Genomic DNA, 22,526 nt, shown 5'->3' on the forward strand with positions numbered 1-22,526 from the left:
GATGACAAAAGGGATAAACATTGAAAGAGTTTTCACAACATTATTTGGTTAACAATGTTAGTAGAAATCTGTACAGAAAATATTATACTCAGATTTCTTGGCAGCTGCTCTTAATCAATCTCAGGCCCATTTGGATCTTTGATTTGCTTACCTATTCAGCATTTCAAATTATTGAAGTCTTGCTCATTTTGCAATTAGCTTTAATAGGCAAGAACTTTAGTCTGCAGAAAGCATACTTTTTATAAAAAGAAATATTTTGGCACGTGTATTTGTGCTGTATATACGTTTTATCTGCTTCCTTTAAGCTTTGAAAACCCCTATTTCAGTCTTTTGCCTTGCTGCTATGCATTAACAACTGGAAACAACCTTAATAGTAATGAGTGCCCAGTTATCTTTGTTTTTACATTAGTGTGTTCTTATTATTAGAAACATTATAAAGCTATTAATATTAAATTTTAGTAATGAAAAAGAGTGCATATTTTCTAGATAGCCATTCCAGATGTGAAGGAGTCAGGCAAGGATGCAGACATTTTTGTCTTTGTTTTACCTCACCAATTCATGAGAAATGTCTGCAAGCAACTTCAGGGCGGTGTCAAACCAACAGCTGTGGGCATATCGCTTATAAAGGTTTGTTCACTTTACAATAAAAATATTGACTTTTCTGTGTGGCAGTTTTAAAAAAAATGTAGAATTGATCTTTAGTTTTCGTGTAACCCATTGGCCAGGTATCAAACCAAGCTCTGTGCCATTCAATACATGTATCTCAATTACAAATCATTTTTGGTCAGTTTCAACACAGAACTTTTTTCACCATGGTTTAACAGTTTACTGCACTGGGTCTAACTTAGAACTGAAAATAATGTAGAAATTCCTGCCTTTGTTCAATAATTTGGAATAAAAGGGCAATATTTTAAGTGTATGAGAAATTCAGCATAAAAATAATTAAGTTGGACATGCAATATGTTTCATTTGCATCTTTACCATTGATTTTTCTGTTTGCTAAAAATCACATTGGAATCAGGAATGGACCCTAGCTGTTTAATCCAAATATTGAAATTGCAGACAGAACTCAACTGCAACATTGCATTACACCTGACTGAAAGAGAAGTTTGAACTAATGCCAGTGATTCATCTATAGGGCAACTAAAGAACATAGGGTACCATATTTGACTATGGGCTGTTCCAGTAAAACATACCTATGACCCAGGGAAGGCACTTTTAATATGAATTCTGTGCTGTCAAAGTACCCTGACATGTATTTTTAAAAAACTACCTTCCCTGGTTACAATGTATGTTTAAATGGAACAGCTATGATGATAAGACCTGTGAGTCTGACCAGTATTCTTTCCTAGTAATTTGGAAATGGGCTTAATCTTTGATAGGGCCATATCATATTAAAATCAGATTGTCAAAAAATAGGCTATACCATGCTTTACTGTTTTTTTTAGGTTGCAACCAGTGATAGTTAATCCTGTGCTGTTCCCTTAAACCATGATATTTACTATCAGGATAAAACATCTGTCACAGAAGCATTTAGAAAGCGTAGCACTTTTTATTTACAGAAAATACCATTACAAGTCCCCAAACTATTGACCATACAGTAGTGTCAAATCTGCTATTGGGGCTAGTACTGAAAACAACACCTGCGTGTGTCGTGGTAATGAATCTTGAATCACTTTCATAAAATTGTCACAGCATTAAAATCATTGAAATTCATGGATGCCATCAACAGTTTGTCATCTGTAAGAACAAAATGACAAGTTACACAAAATCAACAGAAATACATGCAAGACCAATCAACCATATACAGTGTTTTCTACAGTTTTCCAAGAAAGAGGAACTGAAGTTTACTGGAATCTAGTTAATAGTTTTTTTTTTTTTTTGGCACTTTCAGTGGGCCCTACCTATTATTTGATTTGCTTATTACATCACAATTATGAACTTTTATAGGAAGTTCCTCTAAGTTACTGTAATGAATTCATGCTACTAGTTTTCTTTGATACTGCTGATCATTTCTTAACATTTATTCTTATTCAGTGTTAGAATTTCTGCTGTGCAGGTTCATTATAGTAGAAATAGTGCCTATGCGTACAGTATCTACCATGGGTATTTGTTTTTTACTTTTAAAGTGCTGCACAGTTGTTAATAGAGTTAAATCTTATTTTTCATTTAGGTGATTTTAAAGCATAGATTTTTGAGGGGTATACAGACAGCGTGATTATGCTTTGTTTTTGTGCATTTTTTACACACTATCACTACCAGTGGTGCACATGGAAGGTATATAAATTATTTCCAATGCAGCGTTTCCTCACAATGCACCCAGTCAGTTGGAGATGCATGCACTTGAAATTGATGCCGTAATTTTACCTTAAGTTCCCACAAAAGTTTCAGTAGTTGATTGGTAGAGCACTGGACTTTAATCCATGGGTCACAGGTTCAGACTTACATAATAATGTGATAGGCATACTTACATAATACTGTGATAGACAGGCAGACTTACATAATACTGTGATAGACAGGCAGACTTACATAATAATGTGATAGGCATACTTACATAATACTGTGATAGACAGGCAGACATACTGTACTTTCATTGTAGACTCTCACTGTAGGCTGACTCGCACAATATGTGTGTATTGTGATAGCCAGGCAAACCTGCTCTTAATATAACTCGACTTGCACAATCCTGTTTTAGGCAGGAAGACCTACTATACTTTCACTGTAGACTCGCATTGTATGCCGACTTACACAATATTGTGATAGGCAGGCATACTTACTCTCATTGTATCTTGACTTACTACAATCCTGTGCTAGACAGGAATACCTGAAGTACTTTCACAGTAGGCACTCATTGTAGGCCTACTTGCACAATACTCCGATAGACAGAAATAAATATTTTAAAAAATTAAGAAACAAGGGAGGCAATATAAATTTGCAAATACTTTCTAAGTTTAAAAGACATCTGCTTGCATTGAATGTTGATTCGTAAACTGGAAGTGCCTAAAATTTGGTAAATTTAAGTCACTTGCTTTAATCAATTTACAGTATTCATTCCCCACTGAAAGTCAAATCAGTGAAAGTTGTCTTGTTTTGGATTATTTAATAAATTATGAGTGATGTTGTCTGTTATTGATCAAGGGGCCCTGTGTGGCCGAGTAGTCCAAGGCATCTGTTATTGAACAGGGGGCCCTGATTGGCCAAGTCGTCCAAGGTGTCTGTTATTGATCAGGGGGTCCTGAGTGGCCGAGTAGTCCAAGGTGTCTGTTATTGATCAGGGGGCCCTGAGTGGCCGAGTTGTCCATGGTGTCTGTTATTGATCAGGGGGCCCTGAGTGGCGAGTCGTCCAAGATGTTGTTATTGATCAGGGGGCCCTGAGTGGCCGAGTAGTGCAATGTGTCTGTTATTGATCAGGGGGTCCTGAGTGGCTGAGTCATCCAAGGCATCTGTTATTGATCAGGGGGCCCTGAGTGGCTGAGTCGTCCAAGATGTCTGTTATTGATCAGGGGGCCCTGAGTGGCCGAATTGTCCAAGGCATCTGTTATTGATCAGGGGGCCTGAGTGGCCGAGTCGTCCAAGGCATCTGTTAATGATCAGGGGGCCCTGAGTGGCCGAGTCGTCCAAGGCGTCTTTTATTGATCAGGGGGCCCTGAGTGGCCGAGTCGTCCAAGGCGTCTGTTATTGATCAGGGTCCCTGGGTGGCCAAATAGTCAAAGGCACTCACCTTGACAGATCACCCGTATCTCACCTTAATCTGCATATGTTTGGATCTTGGCTTGGCCAATATAGAAAGCTGTACCAGTAGCTTCACAAGGGCCATTGGTTCTTCCCCAGGCTCTTCCTCCACCAAATGAACAGGCCGCCATATATGACCCCTTATATGTGTGAATGGTGTGAAATCCCAAAAATCAATCAGATTATATCACTCTTTGATCTTGTGTCGTCGACTTTTGAAATGTTGAAAAGGTTTTCACAGTTTATTACATGTGGGACATCAGTCAATCAAAAGTTACACTGCATTGTCTCTCTCTCATATTTGGCTGGATAGTTATCACAGTATACCTGGTCATATATGAAAATAGAATTTTGTTTTCCTTAGTCATGTGTTTAACAAACATTACATGTAACTTCAAGAAATATTACTTTTTTTGTAAGACACATTTCGATTTTTTTAGGAGTGAGAATATTATGGATTGCGTTATATACATCCACCAGAAATCAATTTAGGTGAAAATATCAGAGAATTAATTAATCTCTTTGCATTTTTCAGTTCATATTACAAGTCCAGATTCATGTTTCAAAAACAACTGCTAATATCTTAATGATTTATTGTGTTTGATTATGTGATAGTTAGAAACAATTTTATTTAAAAAATATTTTAAAACATTAGTGGTGCTAGCCAGATGCTGTCACAATCCCTGTGTATATATACTTGACTGGCTGGTGTCAACTGAAGGCTGGGAACTGAATATATAGCTGCATCAGAAAAAGAGTCACACCTTTGCTGGTGCCTGTTGATCAGTTCATGAAAATTGTCACCTTTCTCATGAAAGCTCAGATTTGTTCTACTTGAAATCATCAGTATGCATTCACATTTAAAAGAGGGCTTACAGATTTTTTTAATGTGGATAAACCCAGTTCATTGTAAACAGCCATTAGCCCATTGTGATACATTTGTACTGACATCTGCAGTGCTAATGGGGATTTCTCATCAAATAAACCTTATGAAATTGGATGAGACTATTTAAATTAAACCTTTGCCTGTTTTCATATTGAACTGCTTGATGTTGGAATTAGGGTATAAGTAGAAATGTTGATATGGTCATCTGCATCGTCTTATATGAAGTACCTGGTCTGGTTGTTTTTGATACAGCTTTTCTTTCAGTATTAACATATTTATGATGGCTCTATAATGCTTTCCTTCTTGGTTCTTTTTCCGTTTATTTCACAGCTGGTTTAAATTCTTGTTTCTGATCAAACACATTTTATACCAGTTGTATTTTGTTGAAGATACTACAAAAATTGAAAGCTCTTTAATTTTGTATAATCTAGTTCAATACCATTATTGAACACTTATCTAAAACATGATCTTTGCAGATAACACTTGGTGATAAGATTTTGTTAAGCCATATTTTACTAGTTTTCTTAATTTGGTGATATGGGTTTTAGAAATAGTATGAAAATTGAAGGGAAACCTTCATAAGTTAAGAATCAATACAGCACATACTTTTATCAAATCTAATTTTTTGAGTAGAAGTATTAAAACTACTGTGATAATCTGTAGAAGAGGTTATAAATTTTAGTGTGTATTTGTATCCTCACAGATAGCCACCAAGTCCTACAAGCTATGACTCAATAGTTTGTATGTGGAGGAAATTAGCTTGTGCCATAGTTTTGTTTATAGCAACAGGATGTTTCACATACCAACAGTGTTGATTCCAATGGTGGGTACAATAAAATCAGTGACAGGTGCCATAAAACCCACTATGGTTGTATTAATATCAATAACAGTTACACCATATGAAGTAAGTACCTGCCAGCTGTAATGGACAACCAGATCTGCTTAACCCCTCACCCCCATGAGTCCATAACCATGTTATAAAATTGATGATAAGAAATCCAAATTTGTGTGCTGTAATTTGTTGCAAATTTCTTATAATCATGGCTGGGTTTCCTTTTGAGAATTGGGATATCAGAGAAAAACAGTACAAGGTGTTCTGATCCAATGGCATTAAGTATGTTAAAAAATATGTATGCAAGTGTCACACGGTATTCAGTACCATGCATTTTTTTCAGATTTGTTCATATGAGCAGATCATCAGAGCTTAACTGTTTTACCTATTTAATACGTTCAGTATTATATTTTTAATTTTTTTTTTCAGGATACAAGAAAGGTACATTTTCCATCAATATACAGAATATATATGCAACAAGTGCATGTTTTTATATTTTACGTTATCTGCAGTATATCCTCTCATTAGAATTGCAATGGCTCATCATCTGGAGCAGATGAAATGTGGGGAAGGGAAAATAAAAACTTGGCTTGATATGAAAGGTGTTTGTTTAAAGATGTTACCATTATGGATGGTATTGTGTCGTAAGCACACAGGGGATACTGGGAAATGAGAAAGACTTATAGATATGCATAAATGTTTGATTTTGTTTTGCCTTGTTATGCAAAAGTAGTAAAGAAAGCTTCTTGGGTGACAGATGGGCTGTTATGGCAGCAATAGGCACTTAATGTTCAGCTGCTATCTCTGTGGCAACAGATGGACCAGTATGGCAACAGTCACAATTGATATTTTTCACAGGATGGACTTGTATGGTGACCAGGGGAAATGTAATGTTAAAATTAACAGCACATTTCCCTTGTTGACATATTGCTTTTATGTTTAAATAATGTGCCTATAGGGCAAAAGGGGAATGTTCATAATATAATTGTCCATAGGTTTAACATATGTCTATATGGTGATATGGAGAAATGTGCTGTGAAAAACATGTCATTGAACTGACCAACACCCCACATATACTGGCCAGTACTCATACCTACTGACAATCACTCATACCTACTAAGCAGCATGCCACTTGACCAGTACCCATTTATCTAGTGACCAATACCCATACTTACTAACCATTATGCCATTTAAGTGTCAAAAACCCACATTTACTAACCAATATGTGGTTTGAGTGACCAACATGTGCTAACTAATATGCCATTTGAGTGACCAACAACCAAACTTACTAACCAATGAAAAGGTTAGGAATATACTTGGCAAGTACTCTCATATACTGCCTCACCAAATGTAGGATGTTAAAGAATGGGGATGAAATTTAATCTAATTGTAAACGAAACTAAACTTTTCCCTATAACTTCCCTATCATTCCCTTATAAATAAAAATAAGATCCCCTACCACCCTTTATCATCCCCATAATGCAGTGAAGTGTAGGGAGAAAAAGGGATAGGAATACGTTTATGCCCAAATGTATATACTGTAACATATAAGAGAGTATGTGTGCTTATGATTAGACAAACATACTATTATGCACACAATACAGAGGACTGGAGTGGGGGTTTTAAGTTTTAGTTGTGAAATACATATAAAACTTACAAATAGATTAGCAGTTATTGAGTAGTATCTCTGTCTCAAAGCCCCGAGTGGTCTAAAGCGCTGTCCGTTATGGATCCCTACCATCTCACCTCTGTCTGCGTTGCTTCGAGTCTCGGATTAAACCAACGTGGGTATGTGAGAAAGCTTGCCAGTAGCTTCTAGTGGGTCGGTGGTTCTTTCCAGGGATTTCCCTGGTTCTTCCTCCGCCAATAATACTGGCCACCATGTATAGCCTATTGTGTGCTGAAAAATGGCGTTAAACCCTACAACAACAACAACAACAACTGTCTCAAAGAGAACTGGGTGGTCCTGGAAAGAACTATTGGTTGTCATGGATCAAAGATCTTACTGGTATTCAGGGCATCTGCACTTCCCAAGCTGGGTTCAAAAGCAAGGGTGCATCTTGTACAAAGTCTCCTGTTGACTGATAGAGACAGAGAACTGAATATATTTTGCTCATTTGTCTCCAACTAAATTCTCCTTCTGTACAACTATGGGCAGTTCTTGCACTGCTGTCACTGCTTCTTTTTCCTTCCTCTTTTTGCCACAGCCTATATTTTGTTTTGGTTAAGGTGCTAGAATTACCTCTCCCTCCTCACCTGCTGTTGCACCCTCATCTCTTTCTCTCCATGTCCTCTTTATATAATCTGCATCTTCATTCTTTGTTTCACTTATCGGTTCCTATTCCATTTGAAGGAGATCATACTCCTCTCAATATGCACTTTAATTCTGCCTAGGAGGTTCATTTCTTTCTAAATAGAAAAAGGGTTTCATCACATTCCATACTTTTACTGGCAGGCTTATTTTATTCTCATTTGACTGGTCAATGATAGATGCCAAGACCTTTGAACACATTACTTCATATATGTGAGGTACAGACATGAAGAAAATCATCCCACAAAGTGGAGGCATGGGCATAAAAGACAACAGTCTTTTGTTTTCAGATTCAAAGATCAATGCAGATAGAGAGAGAGAAAGAAGATAACGTCAAAAGAATTTGTTGAAACCAATCAATACCATTTATTCAAAATCAGCATTTTGTTTTATTAAACCTTGTGAATTTAAAAATCAACAGGGCCTAAAGAGTGAGAATAAGGGCCAGTTCCTTCCTCTTCATATATGACTGACAAATCTTTAACATGAACATACTTGTATGTAAATGGTTGACAAGATTGTATGGTGTCATTCTTAAGAAAATAGGTATCCATGAAGATAATGAAACCACACTTCTATTTGTGCATCATTTGTAATGCAGTCAGATTCAGAACATGTCAGTAATGTTCTAATGGGAATCCAAAACTGCATTAACAAAGAAAACGCACACAACATTGTCACATTAAGAAGTTGGCAGCCAGTGATGTGTGCCAACGGTTGCAAACCAGACTCTTTGGAAAGGCACACTGTACAAATTATAGTTTTGTTTTGTGTGTACTAAAAACCAAGGAATAAATATGACGTGGCATGCTGGACTCAACAATTAAACAGATCTGGCACAGAAGTTCTAAATGGTTGCCAATAACTACTTCAGAATCTGATTCATATAATCTCACATTACTTACTGAATTGATTGGATACATCATTTCTTCCCAGAGGAGGAAATCCATATGAATCAAAATATTCCACATTATGGTCATTAGGAAAGCAAACAGCTTTCAAGTGAATGACTTGTCCTTTTTGATAGCATAAGCTCAAGAATCTTTTGGATTTTGGAGAGAAAGTTCACTACTCGATTCCAGGAAGCTAAGTATAAACTGATGGTCAGAAGGTAATAAAGTTCTCAGGTATTGATCTTCACAGGTAATAAGTAATGAGTTCACACTGTTTTTAAGAATATCTGTCAAGTAAGCTAATGAACACGAAGACTTGGTACTCTGAGGCAAGAAAGCTTTAATACATTTTGTCTCCAGTCTTCGTCCAACTCTTTTAGGATCTTTTTCTGAGATGAGTAGCCATGTTTCTCTCTTCTAACTTCTGGAACCATCATGAAACATTTGTCATGTTGCCTTTGAGTTGGACAATTGATTTGATGACCATGACAGTGTTCTCTGGTCAGGGCTGATTGGCAAGCAAATCAAGACACAAAGTGTTCATGTTGTTGGCATTATTAGATCATGACTGTTTTCATCCTGTCTTTGTCTGTGACTGTTGTTCTGGGTAGAAAATATCATGTACACCATGTTACATCTTGGAAGATAAACAAACAAAAGTTATTCATCTTCAACCACACATTTGACAAATTCAGGTTTACCTCGATGACCTGCTCCATCAGTTAAGGGATGGCAATGATACAGTGCCTCCAAATATTGTTGATCTTACCTTTCATCAGTCCCTTTGAGAATGAAGGATAGAGCCATAACCCTCAGGTCCTTTGGAAAATTCTAACAAAGCATTGGCTTTGGTAAGTACTCATAAGATATCCCACTATTCAGCTAATAAAACAGGATAGCCTGTGTTTTGTTTTCTTTTATGGCAGGCTCCTTTGAACATAGATAAGGGTGTGAACTTTAAGATGAAGACATGTTTGTTATGAGAAACTAAAGTAGATCTTATCCAACACTTCTTTTTACTGGAATTTGTTTTCACTTATTGTTGGTGTGATGTGATTTGGATTTTTAACATAGCTTTAACAATTTTTCAGTAATATCGCTATGATGTCTACAGTGTGGCAGTTTATAGTGATGTCTAGCACTGGGGGCATCATGCCACAGACATGTAGCATGATGTCCCACCCAATCACATTATCCTGACACCAGGCCCACCAGTCCTAACACTAACCTCTTCATACTGAGCACCAAGCGAGACAGCTGTTAGTACCATTCTTGCATGTCTTTGGTATGACTCGGCCGGGGATCAAACCCACGACCTCCCGTATCTGAGGCGGATGCTCTAACCTCTAGGCCACCGGAGTGGTTTATTGTTAGAATATCATACCAACTTAACATAGGGCAGCATTGGATGATGATGTATCCTCAGTGGATTAAATCAAGCCAATTCTTGTTTGGACAAATCCAGTAAACTCTGTAACATTCCTGTTCTGACTTGCACTTTTTCTTAAGGGATGCTGCATTATTGGCTGCAGCATCAGCAGGTAAAACAATAGAAGATGTAGATGGAAAAGTGGAAGTCCATTTTGGGATGGGTTTCCATTTTTTGCATCAGATGAGGAAACACTTAAATTTGGTTTCGCTGGCATAATCAGTACTGGAGAAGAAGATGAGGAAGAGGAGGCAGATATAGAATGATATTTTTTGTTAAGTATGTGTGTTTTAGGTGCAATACTTGTCTTTCTTGAAGGGTTCATTTTCTGTTTAGTTTTCTTCTTGTGAGAAGTAGTATGAACTCATGATTTTTGTTTCTCAGTCTCTAAGTTTGGTTTTTGTATTGATTCTTGTATCAGCTTGTTATTTCAAAACAATTTAATTTCATGAGGAGTGTGAACAATTCCCAATAGCAATTCATAAGTTGTCATAGTAAACCATTGTAACACTTGTGACAGGCTTCTAACAAATGTGAACACATTTGTTCATTTTTTTGTGACTGATGGCACACAGTGCATGAATCAGTTTGGCAGGGGGATAAGCTGGAAAGAAAGTGATGATGAATTCTGTCAATAAGCAAAGAAGTGAATGGTGTTCTTACAATCTTTTTTTGACAGTTGAAGACAAGGGAGGTGTTGTGTAGATGACTAGTCCTTAACACCAGGCATGAAATAGAATTCCTTCTACAGATAAAATTGATTTTATTTGACTTTGGATAGCATATAAGCAGATTGTCGTTTTTTTGTAGCACCATTTGATACGTCATGGAAAATGTTCAAACAAGAGACAGCGTATCCCCTAGGGGTGCAAGACTGAGAGTCAAAAATCACCTGGGAGTCAGACTGAGTAAAAAACAAACTTTGGTACCAAAAATTTAGGTCAAATTAAAAATTTGGGGGTCTCTGAAGCGCAAATGAGGGTAAAGGGAAACACTGAACAAGAGATTTGTGCATGATTGCGCATTTGACAAATTCAAGTTTGCCTGAACCAGTCACTGATATGTTATATAGGATGGCAATGATACATTACCTCCCAACACTGATGATCCGACCTTTCATCAATCCCTTTCTGAATGGATAATGCAGCCAAAACTTACAGATTGTTTGAAAATTTCTGAAACAGTCAACATGAACACAAGATATTTTATACATGTTTAATTTTTCATTATACAACAAAAAAACATTAACATTTCAAAACAATGGTTACATTTTCATTGTTTCATGAGTCACGAGTGTGAAGTGAGACAGTAATCCACCTCATTGTTTCCACATGTGGAATCCAAGACTCTTTCAGTTATAAATTTGCTGCTTTGCCAGTTAGCCACACACACCTATTGGTAAGTATGAAGAACAGATAAAGTATGACAAATGACGTTTTTCACATGTGTTTAGAAACGTTGTACTCATCAATACTTGTAACACTTTTAACACAAGGACTTGTTGTGTACAGGTAACATTTTAGCTTTTATGTCTTTGCTGGTGAAAAATTTGCCACAGAGAATCTGCCAATGAAACGCATGATATGCAGTTACTAACATACACATGGCAGATGCATACTTGCCAGCAATTACACTTTTGGCATAATCATTATGCTTTTTTTTCATCTAATTATATCTTATGCTTTCCAGCATATAGATCACGCTTTTTTAATAAAAACAAAGGAATAAATAGTTTGTCATTTTTATTATCATCTCTTTAATCCCTCTCATCATATATTTGATAATAGTCTAAAAAGGAAGGCTATTGTGTAAGGGTAAATTTGTCCATGTTAGACCTCAATGTACTTTCCTGATTTTCTATCTATAGCAACTGTATATGATATGTTTCCAAGAAAGAGAAGGGTTTCTTAAATTTGAAACTTTGCCTCACAGATTCATGATATTGATAGCATAGTTAGTGGACCAGTCTGTCCTTTTGAAGAAAATGGCATCAGATGTTAGGATTAACTTGCTTTTATGAATTGACCTGTGGATGTTAAATGACTGAACATTGTTAGAGCAGATGGATCTTTTTAAACTTCAAAACATGTCAGATCAGAATAAGGATAAATTAACAACGCTTTACAAATTTGCTGAGAAGAATATGATAGCTGATTGAAGAATTTGTAGAATTTATGATCATTCATTGAAAGTTAGACTTGTAGACTAGTTCATTTGACTGTTGAATGTAAGTGATTTGTCAGTTTTGTACTTGTATTGTGGCTCTAATCCACATGGATTTTGCCAGGTTTTGCTAATAATTTTGACCAGCTGCAGATCCAGGTTAGTAGCAAAAGTAAATGTTTATTTTTCATAGTTTTATGTAATTATGGCATGGAATATATAAATTATACTTTTATGCTCAAATTATGCTTTTTTGCCAATTAAATAGCAACAATTACACTATGCACATGTCCAGTTTTCAAAGGAATCTGGTCAGTTTCTTCAGAGTTCTTTTACGAGTTGTTCCTAATCATTGAAGTCATGAGTGGTGTCATTGGACATTTTTTGTAGCACCAATTACAGAAGTTTTCGCATGGAAAGTGTTATAACATGTTCACAGTTCAAAGTAATCTGCCCTCTATATAGAATTCAGATGCAAATGATTAAAAAATATGTGATCTTTGAGTTTCATTTGAATCTGTACAAAGTCTCAGTAAATTCAAACTTATGAGTTACACAGTGAATCATTATCTAAAGTTTCCATGTGAATGATATTTGGGATTGACCAAAAGAAGGTAGTGGCTGTGTAGTGTGGAGACCATATGGAATGTTATAGGTTAGCTGAATCTTAACTCCCATTTATGTTGTTCCACACAACTGAAGCACTGTACTTTATTTCCTTCTCCAAACAGACAAGTCCTGTTCTTGCTAAAGATTTGGGCAAAAATCCTTACAGAAAAGTTTTGATCATTCCCTTTTGAAAGTCTGAAACTGACTGGCAAATTCACAAGCACTGTGCAAAGTCATGGGAAAATGTATTTTATTTTGATTTGTGTCTTGTAGTTGTTGTTGTAGGGTTTGACGCCATTTTTCAGCACACAATAGGCTATACATGGCTGCCAGTATTAATGGTGGAGGAAGAACCTGGAAAGAACCACCGACCCACGAAAAGCTACTGGCAAGCTTTCTCAAATACCCACATTGGCTGAATCCGAGACTCAAACCCATGCAGACAGAGGTGAGATGGCAGTGATCCGTAATGGATAGCACTTTAGACCACTCGGGGGGGCCCCTGTGTCTTGTTGAGCTAATGGTATCCAGTATACTGCATTGCTAGTCTTTCAGGGTGCAGCATTGTACTTGGAGTCAGCAGGTGTATTCCATGGTTTAGGTGTGGAATTCAAATTCTTGGTAAAGTTTATTGTCCCATTTCTCTTTAATTTTTTTATAATTTTAAATGTTGGAAAACAAAAGCCATAAGATATTAGGATGTGTCCCGGCACTTGTTTCTTATAGCCCAAACTTTACCACAATAACCATAAGATATTGTGATGTGATCAGGCAGATGTTTTTTATAGCCCAAACTTTACCACAATAACCATAAGATATTGTGATGTGATCAGGCAGATGTTTTTTATAGCCCAACCTTCACACCTTTTCTAAAGGGCATGCTGATGATCTGAGTAACCTAGTATTGTGAGGTTTGGCCATTCTGATATGAAAGTCATGATATTGGCCTGACTTTAAATCTTCTTTCAACAGGTCAAAGTTCACCACTTGACTGAAATGATTGTTCAGTGTCAGTCCTAGTCACTTTGCATTGGGCATGTTGATTTTTCAGATTGGGATCTTTATCCAAGAAATACTGTGATACTAGTAATGTGAGCATATTTTTGTTTTTTCAGTATTCATTGCACAATCTCATTGCAATTCCTTCTTCGCTTGGATGTTTGGCTCTGTCTGATTGTGTAATACCCTCCCATGATCATTTCCATTCTAGTGTGTCATTTTTCTCTACGCAAGTTTGAGCAATTGTGATGACATCGGCTAAACACATCTGATCTTCACTGTTGTTAATCTGGACAGTGCATTGTTTTGTATACACCAATAAACCTTTATGGTGTCCATTGCCACATGAAGATCATATGGTATGAAAGGTGGCTTTTCTGTCAGTCATATCAAAGTCATCATTTGTTTGTTAGGCATTTTGAATTTTGTTGGACATGTTGAATTTTGTCCAAGATTTTGGAAGAAGCTCATTCTGCAGGTGTTCAAAGTTCAGTTCAAACAAGATTTATGTCCATCAGTGATGGTCAATCTCAAAATGACCTTTAGCTTGACACTATCATTTCAATACCTCTGATATAAACTCCAACAAGTCTGCAATGAAGACAGTTGCTTTTTCTGCTGGAACTTGAGACTCTTTTAATTTGACCGTATAATTCTAAGCAGTCATTGTAGCTCTTCTGCAAGTCACTTTGGGGGTGGTTCAGATGTGAAAATCATTGTGAAGGGTACCAAATGATTTTCTTTCTTTATCGTTCTTGACTTTCTTGGCCTTGTGAGGGTGGATGGTTTTTGGTAAGGATTATTCATATCTTCATGAAATTTGTTACGGTAAACTTCTACCAACATTTCTCATGGTATGAATCAACATAGATCATTATTGCATTTGCATCTGGTTTCTTCTTGGAATGGTTTGATCTTGCCATTGTAGTAGATGTTTGAGTAATTATTGTTCCACTTACACTCTCTGTATATTTACATTATAGTTTGGAATCAAACTGAAGATCATGCACTCATTTTAAAGTTTAAACTCTCGTTGACTGAGTTGGCATCCTTGTTTTTTTTTCTTCCTAAAGAATGTCCGTGGAAATAATTGTTGGGCTTCATGTTTGATGGCACGGCAACACAAGTAGCTATTAATTAAAAATTGCAGAGATTTTAGTTCATTATATCATTTCTCTACTTGTATTTTTGTACTTATAATTTGCTTTTCATGCTTGATGCTGCTTTTTTTATTTGATTTTCACTTCTCTACATGAATGTAAACAGGTGAGTGCCCTATTCAGCATTACACTGCTGTTCCAACTGATTCGTAGTCCAAAACCCAACAAAAAACTGATTCGTAGTCCAGTATCAGAGAATTGGTCCTTAACCCAACAAAAATTTACCATTATGGATACCAAAAAGTTATAAAATGTGCACTAAAACCTGTTTGAAAGACAACTTCTGTGAAACACCATCTGTGCAATGCAACAATTAATCAATTATGTAGTGTTTATTACCTATCAAGAGAGTCCACCTTCTTACAAGACCATGATTGTTTGGAAAAGGGGTAGCTTTTCCATTGTTTTCAGTGTTATTGAAATTTGTTCCAGCCTTTGGATGATAATTCGTTCCTGCAACCTCATAAACCCTTTGTATCCCCATTTGTGATCGTGAGTGAGAAAGTAGACACAGATTAAAATGGTACAAGTAAGCATGCATTTGGGAATACTTTTCTGATTACAATGCTTGGACCTTGACTTTTTTCATTTCAAGAAACTCATGATTTATTACATTTACAATGTTTGGATGATACGGTTCTATGTTTGTGATGTCATGTGCATGACAGAGCAATTTGTAAAGAAAGAACTGAAAAATATCAGTATATTGTTGATGCAGAATAGATGAGGAAAATACTTTAATAAGTTCTTTAACAATGTGTTTCTTGTCTTTTTTTAGTTCAAGTATTTGAAATGTAAAAGGTTTATTGTAATAGAACTCTTAAGATATCATTTTATTTTTATGGCACTAGAGTCACTCTGCATTTTTATGAGGACAAAATTATTGTCATGTCAAACACAGGAACTCTGTGTATGATGTACAATTTAAGTTTACTTTAATTTTGCTGTTTCAAACTCAATCAGAAAGTAATACGGTCCTAAATTATAAGAAAGATGTAGCCTAACAACAATTTTGAGTGTTTGACTGTGCCGAACTAAATCTCATCTCCATTCCAACATTTCTTTCAGTGTTGTTATGTATAATTAATTTATATTGTGCACTCGACTTTTGTCCATGGTTGGAGGTTGCGAATGAAGTTTTGTCATGATTTTAAGTTGTAAATGGAGGTTTTGCCTACCTGACTTTTGTCCTGATGTTTACTAGAATTTGTGTTGAAGACTAGTCCTTGTTTAGTACGAGTTAGTGAAATTTTCCACCGGAAACCCAGAATATTCTGTTGTGTTGTAGATGAAGTGGGGATGTGTATTTGAGTTTGGTAAACAAGCATTAATTCCTGTATTATATCAGTCTCGCTGAATCTGTTGAGCTTACAGTTGAGTTTTTGGAATCAGAATGGAGGAATTAGAATTACTAAAGTGCTGATTGGGATTAATATAATATTTTTGATTTGTTGTGAATTCATTCAAATACATTCTGGACAGCATCATTGGTATAACAGGCTTCTGGTTGATCCGGATGTACAAGACTTTGAAATTCATTCAAAGACATTCTGGACAGCATCATTGGTATAACAGGCTTCTGGTAGATCCAGATGTACAAGACTATTGAAAGACATTCATAGACATTCTGGATAGCATCATTGGTATAACAGGCTTCTGGTCGATCCAGATGTACAAGACTATTGAAATTCATTTAGAACATTCTTTATAGCATCATTGGTATAACAGGCTTCAGGTCGATCCAGATGTACAAGACTATTGAAATTCATTTAGAACATTCTTTATAGCATCATTGGTATAACAGGCTTCTGGTAGATCCGGATGTACAAGACTATTGAAATTCATTCAGAACATTCTGTATAGTATCATTGGTATAACAGGCTTCTGGTAGATCTGGATGTACAAGACTATTGAAATTCATTCAGAACATTCTGTATAGCATCATTGGTATAACAGGCTTCTGGTAGATCCGGATGTACAAGACTATTGAAATTCATTCAGAACATTCTGTATAGCATCATTGGTATAACAGGCTTCTGGTGGATCCGGATGTACAAGACTATTGAAATTCATTCAGAACATTGTGTATAGTATCATTGGTATAACAGGCTTCTGGTAGATCCGGATGTACAAGACTATTGAAATTCATTCAGAACATTCTGTATAGCATCATTGGTATAACAGGCTTCTGGTAGATCCAGATGTACAAGACTATTGAAATTCATTCAGAACATTCTGTAGTCTTGAACATTAAGATGGGACATGTATGATTATTTTCAATTTAATTCTCAGTATTTTGTCTTTTGAATTTTCACTTATTATAAGGAAATAAATTTTTGCATTTTTATTCGTTTCAGTTTCTTTCTGTCAAATATTTTAAGACCTCGTGTCATAACAGTGTATTAAATCTAGTGTTATAAAAAAGATTTGTAACACTGTGAACCAAACAAATAAGGTCAATGAGTGTTAAATCTAGGGTGTCAAAAAGAAAATGGTTTATTTGTGACATTGTGAAGACGCAAACTTGCCTCATGTGGCATCGACAGCATCACACTTCTTGCCACAACTGGCAGCAGTTTAATGAGAAGTTGGATCTAGATGCAACAAAATGAAAACAGTCTTTTAAAACTTAAACTGAAACCTCACTCTTCTGTCTTGTTTGAAAGTCTTTCATTATGTTTGTGCATGTGTGCAAGTTCTCTACACTTTTCTCTTCCGTCACTCCATACGTGACATTATATAAGTATGCTTGTGTGTATATTCATACCCTTATCTTTCTTTTCACTTCACTGCTTGAGTCATAAGTTTGGTATTGGTGGTTGTTTTCTTTTTATGGGGATGATAGGAAAGTTTCAGGAGTTTTATGAGCGACTTTGTTTTGTTTATAAGAGGTTTAACGTTTACTTCACTTCCCTTGTATGAGTTTTTGAGAGAGAGAGCATTCCAACTCTTGCATATGATCATACAGAAGTATGTTTGTGTGTATAGTGTGGGTGTATTCTTACTCATTTATTATGTTTTGCTGCTAGGTTTATTGGGATTATAAGGATATATGGGGGATTTTAGTTTTGTTTCTAAGGGGATGGTAGGAAAGTTACAGGAGAGTAGGGTTAGTAGGAAAATATTTGTTTTGTTTATAAGGGGTTTTACTTCTATTTCATCCCCCTTCTTTTACATGGTCATAAGGTTGATTTCTCACTTACCCCATGTTGCCTTGCAATGCCTTTCAGTTTTGGTGCAGCTAGGTCCAAAGTTAAGGTCACAGGAACCAAGAAAAGTGATTTCCTTTTTGCATAAGTAGTCAAATTTTCTTGGCAATTATTTTGTCAATTTTCATGGCTACACTATGTTTGGGGAGTAACTGCTCCGAATTGATTTTGAGTATAGAAGCAAACGTTCAGGGTCACTGGAGCAGACATTTTAATTTATGGGGCTTCCAATCAATAATCAAGTTTACTGGATCCAGTTTTCATCAAACTTCATAAGTACGTGTGATCTATACATGACAGAGACTTCTGTGTATTGATTCACAAGCCCACATGTCAAATGGCAAGGTCACAGGCGTTGTAATTGTCATTTTAAGTTCTGCATGATTATTTCCTCCAAGTTTTCAGCACCCAGTTATCACCAGTTTCACACTTGGATTGTTGTTGAAGAATGGCAGCTCCTTATTGAATCTCAGAGTCTGCAATTCACAGATCAGAGTCAAGGCAACTGGTCATAAATGTGCAAAATTATGTTGAGTTCACATTTGCAAAAGTATCAGTCTTTAACACTACTGCAGGTGGTTGAATGGTCAAGTATCATCATTAACAGGACTCCAAGTGGTTGAATGTTAAAGTATCAGTCATTAACAGGACTCCAGGTGGTTGAATGGTCAAGTATCAGTCATTAACAGGACTCGGGTGGTTGAATGGTCAAGTATCAGTCATTAACAGGACTCCAGGTGGTTGAATGGTCAAGTATCAGTCATTAACAGGACTCGGGTGGTTGAATGGTCAAGTATCAGTCATTAACAGGACTCCAGGTGGTTGAATGGTCAAGTATCAGATACTGAAGTCTTTATGAATGAATTAGTTATGTGCCATTCAGAGGAACCTTAGTCTGACAGTAGATCCTAGAGATATTTTGTACATTTTCAGGACTGGTTCATTGCTTCTTAAAGTTTTGTCTCTGAGCAAAGTTCTTGAAATGGGGAACCAAAGGTTGATAGTAAACATATGCCATCTATAGGAGTTGATGAGTTTCATTAATGATTGCAATTGTTTTGCACCAATGGTTGAATTAAATTTGATTTCCAAATCCTAATACCCTTATGAGTTCCCAGCACCCTCATTTATCAATGTACCCTAATGAATTCCCAGCACCCTCATTTATCAATGTACCCTAATGAATTCCCAGCATGCTCACGTTGGACTATGAGAAAGTTCCTACAGGTATAAAAGTGAGTAAGATTGTTGAGTTATAATTTTGAATGTGTGTCTGTATTTGTGGGGGTGGGGGCGCTGGGTATGTGTGTGTAAGCTTTTCATTAATTATTTTAAAAGAAATTAAATATCCCGAGTCTCTGAAGAAACTTCATTAAAATCTTTTTAATTATTTAAATTTAAAGAATGAAAGAAAATGATGTAAACAGTATTAAATCTTTTAACATATTTAAATCCTGAATACCATAAGTAATAATATATGGTAACGATGGTAAATATAATTACAATATTATAAACTAATTTTCAGTACATACAAGTCTGTACAACATGATGGTGAGATTGTAAGTTCATTTGAAAATGAAGGACAGATATCATAGCCTTCACATGAAATATTTATTAACCTACTTTTAACGTAATAAAGATAAGTACTGTGTATATGGCACATGAAATATCTATTGGTTCAAAGTGCAAACCCATCTGAACTACACAAGGATTTCTATCCAACATTGTAATTGACATCATACACATGTTGAATCTTAATGCGGGTAGAATACAGTTATCTGTTTGACATAATCAGTCTGTGTATATATAGGTCATTGTCTATTTAGGTCGGTGTCTAGCAAACCTGTTAAACCTAACAACCCTTGGATCATGCCTGTAAATTTGAAATAACTACAAAATGCAGTTACTGCATGTACTGGAACTCTAAATTGATTAATTAAAGTACCAATTGTCCATTTGATATATTCATATACTGGGGCAGGGAAAGAAAAGGTGTTGTGAAATGTTTGAATTTTTTTAATTCTATTACTCAGTATGAAACATTATCATAGTTTTAAATGCTTTCCAATAGAGTTAGTCAGGTGTACATGACTGATCCTTATCAACCCTTGTTCACATTACATGCAGTATGCCTAGCATTTTTGACCCATATCAAGGTGCACATTGTTAGCATTGGTTACAGATAAACTGAACAAAACAGTTAAAACTATGTTTGATGATTATTCTTGAATCAAATAATAATTTTGTTTTTCTTATTTCTGGTTTGGAATAAGGGATCAAAGGTGCATATTTACATGTGCATACTTGATACAAGTCGAACAGTGTAGCTTTGTTTCACAAATATTATATATTGTTTACCATCGCCGTGTACAAAGTTAAAAGAAATAAAATATAAAGTGTCATGCTAATTGCAATTTTGGCACATTTTGCCTTTGAACTTCCATTCTCCTCCCCCCCCCCCCAGGTCTTTAAGGGAAGATTCTCACATATTTGGGCAACCTATGTACATGTATCTAGTTTGGTGCACTTTCATCCATTGGTGTAGATATTATTGGTAGACAGATAGGTGGATAGTATTGCGTTTCCCTCTCGAGGCCAGATTTCGGCATAACAAGCTACAGCTTAGAGTCTTGCAGTCTGAGGGGGCCCCGAGTGGCTGAGTGGTCTAAAGCGCTCTCCATTACGGATCACTGCCATCTCACCTCTGTCTGCGTAGGTTCGAGTCTCGGATTCGGCCAATGTGGGTATGTGAGAAAGCTTGCCAGTAGCTTCTCGAGGGTCGGTGGTTCTTTCCGGGGATTTCCTGGGTTCTTCCTCCACCAGTAATACTGGCCGCCATGTATAACCTATCTTGTGCTGAAAAATGGCGTTAAACCCGACAACAACTACAACTTGCAGTCTGAAGGAGCCTCTTATAAAATTTCAGAATACTTTTTACAGCCTTATTCTCTGTTAACACTTACCAAATAGAACCACTACAGCTTCCCATAGCTTTGAGTCATGTTTAAATCTAGATCTTCTCCCCCCACCCCCACCCATGCAAAAACAGAGAGACAACTAGAAAGGCATATGTAGATGTGAAGCCAATCAGTTCAGAATCTATGGTAGATTATTTCGTACACTATGGACTTTTAGGAAACAATTTGACAGCTAGGATTCAATACAAATTAACTAGAGCAAATCTCTGCTCTTAAATTGCATTCTCCCCACCACCACCCAAGAAAATTACCCAAGGTTTGTGGGTTTGTAATACACATAATTCCCTATTGAATAAAGGCTAGAGCAGGACGGGTTACAAACTTAAGCCAAAATGGTTAACATGTAACATTCATCAGGGCAATGCCATTGTACCAGAATGGTTAACATGTTGTAACATTCATCAGGGCAATGCCATTGTACCAGAATGGTTAACATGTTGTAACATTCATCAGGGCAATGCCATTGTACCAGAATGGTTAACATGTTGTAACATTCATCAGGGCAATGCCATTGTACTAGAATGGTTGACATGTTGTAACATTCATCAGGGCAATGCCATTGTACCAAAATGGTTGACATGTTGTAACATTCATCATGGCAGTGCCATTGTACCAGAATAGTTGACATGTTGTAACATTCATCAGGGCAATGCCATTGTACCAGAATGGTTGACATGTTGTAACATTCATCAGGCCAATGCCATTGTACCAGAATGGTTGACATGTAGTAACATTCATCATGGCAATGCCATTGTACCAGAATGGTTGACATGTTGTAACATTCATCAGGCCAATGCCATTGTACCAGAATGGTTGACATGTTGTAACATTCATCATGGCAATGCCGTTGTACCAGAATGGTTGACATGTTGTAACATTCATCATGGCAATGCCATTGTACCAGAATGGTTGACATGTTGTAACATTCATCATGCCAATGCCATTGTACCAGAATGGTTGACATGTTGTAACATTCATCAGGCCAATGCCATTGTACCAGAATGGTTGACATGTAGTAACATTCATCATGGCAATGCCATTGTACCAGAATGGTTGACATGTTGTAACATTCATCAGGCCAATGCCATTGTATCAGAATGGTTGACATGTTGTAACATTCATCAGGCCAATGCCATTGTACCAGAATGGTTGACATGCTGTAACATTCATCAGGCCAATGCCATTGTACCAGAATGGTTGACATGTAACATTCATCAGGGCAATGCCATTGTACCAGAATGGTTGACATGTTGTAACATTCATCATGGCAATGCCATTGTACCAGAATGGTTGACATGTTGTTAACATTCATCATGGCAATGACA

General features: G+C 36.4%; 1 protein-coding gene across 1 annotated transcript in view; it reads left to right on the plus strand.

The window, feature by feature from the left end:
- Positions 1 to 22,526, plus strand: part of LOC149791191 (glycerol-3-phosphate dehydrogenase [NAD(+)], cytoplasmic-like) — a 50,384-nt gene that overhangs the window by 11,377 nt on the left and 16,481 nt on the right. Inside the window, exon 3 of the mRNA XM_089969640.1 lies at positions 487 to 627. Within this exon, the coding sequence (XP_089825766.1) occupies positions 487 to 627 (141 nt within the window). The remainder of the gene's footprint in view (positions 1 to 486; positions 628 to 22,526) is intronic.

The sequence above is a fragment of the Sinohyriopsis cumingii genome, chromosome 9 (genome assembly GCF_028554795.1).
Source record: "Sinohyriopsis cumingii isolate HCF-2022 chromosome 9, ASM2855479v2, whole genome shotgun sequence".
NCBI lineage: Eukaryota > Metazoa > Mollusca > Bivalvia > Unionida > Unionidae > Sinohyriopsis > Sinohyriopsis cumingii.